Genomic DNA, 9,609 nt, shown 5'->3' with positions numbered 1-9,609 from the left:
CCGATGCAAAAGCATGAGGATTTTATTAATTCTGTCATGACAGGGTCCCCCAGCATTCGGGAAGCCAAGGGACCTCGAATAGCGGGTACAGTCTACTTTTAAAGGGGCCACAGAAGCAAGGGGGGTTGTTCTTTGACTATTCTGATTGGCTTATTTGAAAGGGCTAATGCCAATAATTGACTGGAGAGCTGTTGCCAGATCAGATGAGGTAAGAGGTCATTTTGACCTCGTTTCCCAGGGGACAGAACCAAAGCATACATACATGGGTAATTGTTCAGGAACTGAGTACGTGCATGTGTAGCTGTTAGGTCCTTGATTCCCAGGGGAGGAGGGGAAGCACTAAGGCACAGAGGCTGAGAGGATTCAGAATTGTCAAAAATGGCTTTAGGCTTGTCTTAAAGTCTTACAGTGATTCCTCAGAAAATTAAGGAACAACCTTCCTCAAGACCCAGTAATACCACTTTGGGGTATATATCCAAAGGATGCTCAATCATGCCACAAGGACATGTGCTCATCTATGGTCATAGCAGCTTTGTTTGTCATAGCCAGAACCTAGAAATAACCTAAATGCCCCTCGACCAAAGAATGGATAAGGAAAATGTGGTACATTTACACAATGGAGTACTACACAGCAGAAAAAAATAACAACAGCTTGAATTTTGAGTGAAGTAACCCAGACACAGAAAGATAATTATCACATGTACTGACTCATAGGTGATTTTTAAATATAGAGCAAAGAAAGCCAGCCTACAAACCACAATCCCAGAGAACTTATACAACAATGTGGACACTAATAGAGACTTACATAGATCTAATCTACGTGGGAAGTAGAGAGTGGAAAAAGACAAGATCTCTTGAGTAAATTTGGAAGCATGGGGACCTTGGGGGAGGATTGCAGGGGGAGGGGAGAGGCAGGAATGGGAGCAGAGAAAAATGTAGAGCTCAATCAATATCAATAAAAAAATTCCAAAAAAAAAAAGTATGTAAAGGACAAAACCTTAAGGTTTATTTTCTTATGGGCAGGGTGTTTTTTAGTTTTTTTTTTTTTTCAAGACAGAGTTTCTTTGTACAACATTGATTGTCCTGGAACTCACTCTATAGATGAGGCTGGCCTTGAACTCACAGAGAATCTCCAGCCTTTGCCTCCAGAGTGCTTGGATTAAAGGTGTGAGCCGTCATGCCCAACTTGCACCACCATGCCCAGCTAGGGTATCCTGTCTGCATGTACACGTGTGCACGCCCTGTCTTCCTGGTGCCTGCAGAGGTCTGAAAAGGGTGCTGTTTCTACTGGAACTGGAGTTGAGTTCCCATGTGGGTTCTCGCAACTTAACACACATCCTCTGGAAGAGCAACCTCAACTGTTATGCTCTTCAGCCCCAAACATAACGAATGTTTAAAAAATTTCTTTCTCTCCTTCTTTCTTTTGATGCAGGTTCTCCCTTTGTAGCTTAGGCTAGCCTAGACTCAATTCTCCTACTCCACTATCCTCAGTGTTAGGATTACAGATTTGTGCACCAGGCCCAGCCTGTTACCTCTGCTTGTGAGTAAGAATACAGCTCTGTGGGCTGGAGCTAAAGCTGCACAGCTGGTGCAAGGGAGTCTGTGCTGTGGAGAGGTTGGAGAGCTGACATTTAGGCCTCATTTATATAAGGAAAGAATCTACTTATACTCTATTATTTGGGAATTCTGTCACTTAAAGAAAACATAATTTAGCCCTTACTGTAGCCACTAAACTTTGAACTTAATCCCTCCTGTATCCTCACTGTTCCATTTTTTTTTTCTAGCACATTGTTTAGATTCACTCAGGGTGTGTAGGTGATATTACCGCCCTGTTAAAACACACTGCTTTGGTGTCATAGAGGAAGATGAACTCCAGATGAGAGTGCCCAGAAGCAGACATGATAGATTCCTTCAGAAAACAGAGGCGATACTTGACAAAGTGAAAGTTACCAATACCCTGACCCCAAAATATTCTAGAGCGGTGTGCCTGAGAGCAACACAGTTAGTCATCAGGAAAGATGATGTACAGTTCAAATGAACTGTCAGCAGAATTGCTTAGTTACTTGAAGTGTGTTTGTCGGATAGAATAGAGCATGCAGCATGGCTACACCAGGTAAAACTCCAAAACAAACAGGTTACACACACACACACACACACACACACACACACACACATCTCACCACAGAAGAAAAAGTACAAGCATAGAAATTTCAAAACCAGGAGCCATTGAGACAGCGCAGTGTGCAAAGGCAGCATTTGCTGCCAAACTTGACAACCTGAATTTGACCCTAGGACAAGCATGATGAGTGGAGAAAACCAACTCCTGTAAGTTGTCCTCTGCCCCCGCCCCACATGCTATGGCACAAGTGTGCCCACCTATGTAGGTATACATACAAATAAATAAATGTAATGAATGTTGGGGAATAGATTTCAAAACTCTAAACACTGGGTTGTCTAGCGAGGTAGCTATGATAGCCAATGTTATGTTGATGCTAACTTACATTACTGTATTTAAGAAAACTAAAAAGAAAAATTGGACTTCTAATTCTTTTTTGAAAGCGATTCATTTATTTTTATTTTATTTGCATGTATGTCTGTGTGAGGGTGTCAGATCTTGGAGTAACAGACAGTTGCTAGCTGGCATGAAGGTGTTGGGATTTGAACCCAGTCAGTGTTCTTAACCACTGAGCCATCTCTCCAAACCACAGAGCCATCTCTCCAGCCCAGACTTCTAATTCTTAAGGGCTGATAAAGATTGTTTTTGAAATTGCCTGGTCTTGTACAATTAACAAAATTGTTGTTTGTGCAAGATAAACATAAGGTTTATAGCTGTTTCTGCTTCTGTAAACCAAAGCTTGTTTTGTTCAAGATAACCTTCTGTTTGCTATAAACAATGTTCTTTGACTTGATAGATCCCACTGATGTGGCTGGGCACTCCACTTGGGAATCCTGAGTCCCTGGTGTAGATCTGGCTCTGGTATCTGAATATAAGCCTCTTATTTATTAAAATTTATTAATGGTCAGACTGGTGAATGACCATTCATGACAGTAGACATTCATGACAAATTAATGTAGGAGAAACAAGTTTCTCTCCATATTTTGGACAGAGGTTGGATGAGGGAAGGGAAGCATGCTGCTAAGGAAGGAACCATGAAGATTTTGATAGTCTGGAAGGTTTATTGTTCACAGAGGAAGGAGGTCTATTTGGATCTGGGAATGAGCATATACATCTTATCTGATGTCTTCTGGATGGACAGAGGTCCAAAGGAAGGGGGCATTGACACTGTTGTGCCGGTAGAGGGGAGAAAATGTCTTCCCCTTTCTTCTGTGATGTGGGTAATATCCCACTACTATTTACCACTTTTGGCATGTTTAGATTGCTACTGACTGTTAAAAAGTCTGTCTTTATCTTCCCTTAATGTGTTCCCTCCGATAAAATTTATGGAAGGGATGTGACTTAAGGAAACATCTGATAAAGATGAGAAACCATGCAGGGTGGTGTACTGACACGGCACTGCTCCCAGCACCAAGGGCAAATTGGCAGAAGGATGAGAAGTCTAATGCAATCCTGAGTTGCATGAGTCATTATCTATCTCAACAATAATAACAATAAAAATAATGAAGAACCTCACTTCTCAGAGGCGGGACGGTTGACAGAGTAGGAAACATGGCCTGATGTGGTCCTGTATGATCTTGGGACTTGGCTCCCAAAAAATGTAACAGTATAGGAGTGGAAAGCTTGTTCTGTCTTACAGTCCAGCCTAGGTTTCTTAGAGCAGGCAGATCCCACCCTCACCACTCAGCACAGTCAAGGACATGGAGACATTTGATTGGCCTGACGAATGAGGGAGATGGTCAGAGGGGTTCTAACTGTGACTAAATTCTGGGTGGTCAGCATGTGATAGATAGAGGAAGATGTCCACTGTGTGGAGTAGTTTGAAATGGTCGGCTCTTACTGGGTAGTAAAGGTGGTCAGAGCTCTGGAATCTGCCACACAGAACATGAGTTTCTTTATGGACAAAAGACATTCAGGAGACTATTTGCAAGTCCCTTCATGTTAAAGAGCATCTAGACTAGGATCCCAATGGAGTAGATGGAAAGCAGAAACCTGCTAAAAAGCCTGGCACTGATGCTGGGGCAGAGTGATTGTTAGTTTTTATTATACAGACTAAAGAAAAAATATTAAGAGCTGCAAAGGAAAAAGGTCAAGTAACATATAAAGGTAAATCTATGAAAATTACACCTGACTTCTCAGGGGAAACCATGAAAGCCAGAAGGTCTTAGATAGATGTGCTGCAGACACTAAGAGACTATGGATGCAAGCCCAGACTACTAAACACAGCAAAGCTTTCTTTCACTATCAATGGAGAAAACAAGATATTCCAAGACAAAACTAGATTTAAACAATACGTAGCCACAAACCCAGCCTTACAGAAAGTACTAGAAGGAAAACCTCAACCCAAGGAAGCCAACAACACCCAAATAGCACAGACATCTGACAACCCTCCACCAACACAACTCAACGAAGGGAAATACACAAACACAACCACCAAAAAATAACTGTAGTTAACAACCACTGGTCATTAATATCGCTTAATATCAATGGACTCAATTCACATATAAAAAAGCACAGGTTAAAAGAATGGATACAAAAACAGGGCCCAACATTCTTCTGTTTACAAGAAACACACCTCAACCTCAAAGACAGACCTATGAAACAAGTGGGTGTAGCTATCCTAATATTTAACAAAATTGATTTCAAACTAAAATCAATCAGAAGATATGGAGGACACTTTATACTCATAACAGGAACAATTCATCAAGATGAAGTCTCAATCCTGAATATCTATGCCTCTAATATAAAAGCACCCACATATGTAAAAGAAACATTACTAGAACTCAAATCACACATCAAACCCCACACACTAATAGTAGGAGATTTCAACACTCCTGTCTCACCAATGGACAGGTCAACCAGACAGAAATGAGAGAACTAACAGATGTAATGAATCAAATGGACTTAACAGACATCTATAGAACATTCCACCAAAATAGGAAAGAATATAATTCGTCTCAACATCTCATGAAACTTTCTCAAAAATTAATCACATACTCAGTAACAAAGCAAACATACACAGATATAAAAAAAATTGGAGTAACCACCTGTGTCTTATCAGATCACCATGGAGTAAAATTAGAATTTAACAACAATTCCATCCCCAGAAAGCCTACAAACTCATGGAAACTGAACAGTTAACTACTGAACCACCTCTGGGTGAAGGAAGCAATAAAGAAAGAAATTAAAACTTTCCTTGAATTCAATGAAAATGAAGACACACATAGCCAAACCTATGGGACACTATGAAAGCAGTGCTAAGAGGAAAGTCCATAGCACTAAGTGGCCACATAAAGAAAACAAAGAAAGTTCACATTAGCGACTTAACAGCATACCTGAAAGCTCTAGGGAAAAAAAAGAAGCAGATTCACCCAGGAGGAATAGAAGATTAGAAATAATCAAACAGAGAGCTGAAATCAATAAAATAGAAACACAGAAAATGATACAAAGAATCACTGAAACAAAGAGATGTTTTCTTTGAGAAAATCAAGAAGATTGACAAACCCTTATCCAAACTAATCAAAAGGCAGAGAAAGAACACCCAAATTAACAAAATCAGAAATGAAAAGGGGGGCACAACAACAAACACTGTGGAAATTCAGAAAATCATTAGGTCTTACTACAAAAGCCTGTACTCCACAAAACTGGAAAAATGTAAAAGAAATGGACAATTTTTTAGATAGATACCATATACCAAAATTAAATCAAGACCAGGTGAGCAATTTAAATAGACCTATGGCAGTGGTGGTGCACACCTTAAATTCCAGCACTTGGGAGGCAAAGTCAGGCGGATCTTGTGAGTTCGAGGCCAGCCTGGTCTACAAGAGCTAGTTTCAGGACAGGCTCCAAAGCTACAGAGAAATCCTGTCTAAAAAAAAAAAAAAAAAAAAAAAAAAAACAGATCTGCTGGGCCATAGTGGCACAAGCCTTTAATCCCAGCACTTGGGAGGCAGAAGCAGGTGGATCTCTGGGAGTTCAAGGCCAGCCTGGTCTACAAGAGCTAGTTCCAGGACGGGCACCAAAGCTACAGAGAAACCCTGTCGCGAAAAAACAAACAAACAAACAAACAAACAAAAAAACACCCCAGGATCAATTGGTTTTAGTGCAGAATTCTACCAGAACTTCCAAGAAGAGCTAATACCTATATTCCTCAATATGTTCCACATAATAGAAACAGAAGGGTCATTGCCAAAATCTTTTTATGATGCTACAGTTATCCTGATACCAAAAACCACACAAAGACTCAACCAAGAAAGAGAACTACAGAACAATTTCACTCATGAACATTGATGTAAAAATTCTTAATAAAATACTGGCAAACTGAATCCAAGAAGACATCAAAAAATCATCCATTATGATCAAGTTGACTTCATCTCAGAGATGCAGGGCTGGTTCAACATACAAAAATCTATCAATGTAATCCATCATATAAATAAGCTGAAAGAAAAAACCATATGATCATTTCATTAGATACTAAAAAAGCATTTGACATTATGAAAAAGGCATTGGAGAGAGTGGGGATATAAGGATCATATCTTAATATAATAAAAGCAATATACAGCAAGCCTACAGCTAACATCAAATTAAATGGAGAGAAACTCAAAGCGATTTCACTAAAATAAGGAACAAGACAAGGCTGTCCACTTTCTCCATATCTTTTCAACATAGTACTTGAAGTTCTAGCAAAAGCAATAAGACAACATAAGGAGATCAAGGGGATTCGAATTGGAAAGGAAGAAGTCAAACTTTCATTATTTGCAGATGATAGTGTACATAAGTGACCCCAAAAACTCTACCAGAGAACTCCTACAGCTGAAAAATACCTTCATTGATGTGGCAGGTTACAAGATCAACTCAAAAAATCAGTAGCCTTCCTATATACAAAGGATAAAGAAGTGGAGAGGGAAATCAGAGAAATATCACCTTTCACAATAGCCATAAATAGCATAAAGTATCTTTGGGTAACACTAACCAAGGAAGTAAAAGACCTATTTGACAAGAACTTTAAGTCTTTGAAGAAAGAAATTGAAGAGGATACCAGAAAATGAAAAGATCTCCCATGCTCTTGGATAGGTAGGATCAACATAGTAAAAAATGGCAATCCTACCAAAAGCAATGTATAGATTCAATGCAATCCCTATCAAAATCCCAAAAACATTCTTCACAGACCTTGAGAGAATAATAATCAACTTTATATGGGAAAAAAAACCCAGGATAGCCAAAACAATCCTATACAATAAAGGAACTTCCTGAGGCATTACCATTCCTGACATCAAGCTCTATTACAGAGCTACAGTAATGAAAACAGCTTGCTATTGGGCATAAAAATAGAGACGTTGATCAATGGAATAGAATTGAATACCCAGATATTAATCTATACACCTATGAACACCTGATTTTTGACAAAGAAGCTAAAATTACACAGTAGAAGAAAGAAAGCATCTTAAACAAATGGTGCTGGCATAACTGGATGTCAACCTGTAGAAGAATGAAAATAGATCCGTATCTATCACCGTGCACAAAACTCAAGTCCAAATGGATTAAAGACCTCAATATAAATCTAAACACGCTAAACCTGATAGAAGAGAAAGTGGGAAGTAACTGCAATGCATGGTCACAGGAGACCACTTCCTACATATAACCCCAGTAGCACAGACAATAAGAACAACAATAAATAAATGGGACCTCCTGAAACTGAGAAGCTTCTGTAAAGCAAAGGACACAGTCAATAAGACAAAAAGGCAACCTACTCTTCACCAACCCCACATCAGACAAAGGCCTGATCTCCAAAATATATAAAGAACTCAAGAAATTAGACATTATATTTCTAAATAACTCAATTAAAAAATGGGGTACTGAACTAAACAGAGAATTCTCAACAGAAGAAGTTCAAATGGGCAAATGATACTTAGGGACATGTTCAACTTCCTTAGCTATCAGGGAAATGCAAATCAAAACAACTTTGAGATACCATCTTACACCTGACAGTATGGCTAAAATAAAAAACACCAATGATAGCTTATGCTCGAGAGGATGTGGAGTAATGGGAACACTCATCCATTGCTGGTGGGAATGCAAACTTGTGCAACGGCTTTGGAAATCAATGTGGCAGTTTCTCAGAAAATTGGGAGCCAACCCACCTCAGGATCCAACAATACCACTCTTGGTAATATACCCAAAAGATGCCCAATCACACTACAAAAGCATTTGTTCAACTATGTTCATAACAGCATTATTTATAATAGCCAGAACCTGGAAACAACCTAGATGCCCCTCAACGGAAGAATGGATAAAGAAAGTGTGGCATATCTACACATTAGAGTACTACTCAGCAGTTAAAAAAAAATGACATCTTGAATTTTGCATGCAAATGAATGGAAGTAGAAAACATTATCCTGCATGAGATAACCCAGACCCCATAATATGAATATGGTATGTTCTCACTCAGTGGATTCTAGCCATGAATAAAGGACTTTGAGCCTATAATTCATGATCCTAGAAAAGCTAAGTAATAAAGTGAACTCAAAGAAAAATATAGAGAGATCTACCTGGAAATTGGAACCAAACAAGATCGCCTGGCAAAAGTTGGGAGCATGGAGGCAGGGAAGTAGAACGAAGGGGAGAGGGGGAGGGAAAGAGGAGAAGGGGAGGGTTGGGGAGAGCTTGGGGGAGTGGGATGGTTGAGATGGGGGAAGGAGGGATATGGGAGCAGGGAAGGAGATATCTTAATTGAGGGAGAAATTTTGGGGTTGGCAAGAGGATTGGCTCTGAAGGGGTTCCCAGAAGTCCATGGGGAGGACCCCAGCTAGCACCCTGGGCAGTGGAGGAGAGGGTGCCTGAACTTACCTTGTCCCATAGTCAGACTAATGACCCTCTTGAATATCACCATAGAACCTTTGTCTGGCAGTGAAGGATGGAGACAGAGACAGAGACCCACATTGGAGCACTGGACTGAGCTCCCAAGGTCCAGTTGAAGAGCAGAAAGAGGGAAAAAACGAGCAAGGAAGTCAGGACCATGACGGGTTCACCCACTGAGACAGTGTGCCTGAGCTAATGGGAGCTCACCAACTCCAGCTGGACTGAGACTGAAGGAGCATGAGATCAAACTGGACCCTCTGAATGTGGTTGACAATTGCAAGGCAGACTGAGGGGCCAATGATAATGGCACTGGGATTTGTGTCTACTGCATGTACTGGCTTTTTGGGATCCTATTCTCTTTGGATGCATACCTTGCTCAGCCTGGATGTAGTGGGGAGGACCTCTTCTAAAGAGGCAGGCAGCTTCTGCCTCTCTCCCTTCTTCTCTTCTATCCCCACTTTTCTCTCCTATTCTCCCCCCGTAACCCTTTACTTTTATGCTGTCCCCAATACCCACTACATAAACTCTATACCCAAGTTTTCTCTGCTTGATGTGTCTGTCTCCTTCCCACTGTGGCCTCCGGTCACTGCTGCCATCCCTCATGGGACCAGTCTCACCCAGGTCACCTGCGTCAT

The 9,609-nt window shown here is 40.5% G+C and overlaps 1 protein-coding gene across 1 annotated transcript in view; it reads right to left on the bottom strand.

Annotated features, from left to right (window-relative positions):
- The window catches only part of LOC126499002 (zinc finger protein 431-like), a 28,322-nt gene extending 18,713 nt beyond the window's left edge, over positions 1-9,609 (bottom strand). Inside the window, exon 1 of the mRNA XM_050137972.1 lies at positions 9,592-9,609. Within this exon, the coding sequence (XP_049993929.1) occupies positions 9,592-9,609 (18 nt within the window). The remainder of the gene's footprint in view (positions 1-9,591) is intronic.

The sequence above is a fragment of the Alexandromys fortis genome, unplaced genomic scaffold (genome assembly GCF_014885135.2).
Source record: "Alexandromys fortis isolate MF-2015 unplaced genomic scaffold, M_Fortis_MF-2015_v1.1 scaffold_14, whole genome shotgun sequence".
In the NCBI taxonomy this organism is placed as follows: domain Eukaryota; kingdom Metazoa; phylum Chordata; class Mammalia; order Rodentia; family Cricetidae; genus Alexandromys; species Alexandromys fortis.
This window is presented reverse-complemented; position numbering and strand designations above follow the sequence as displayed.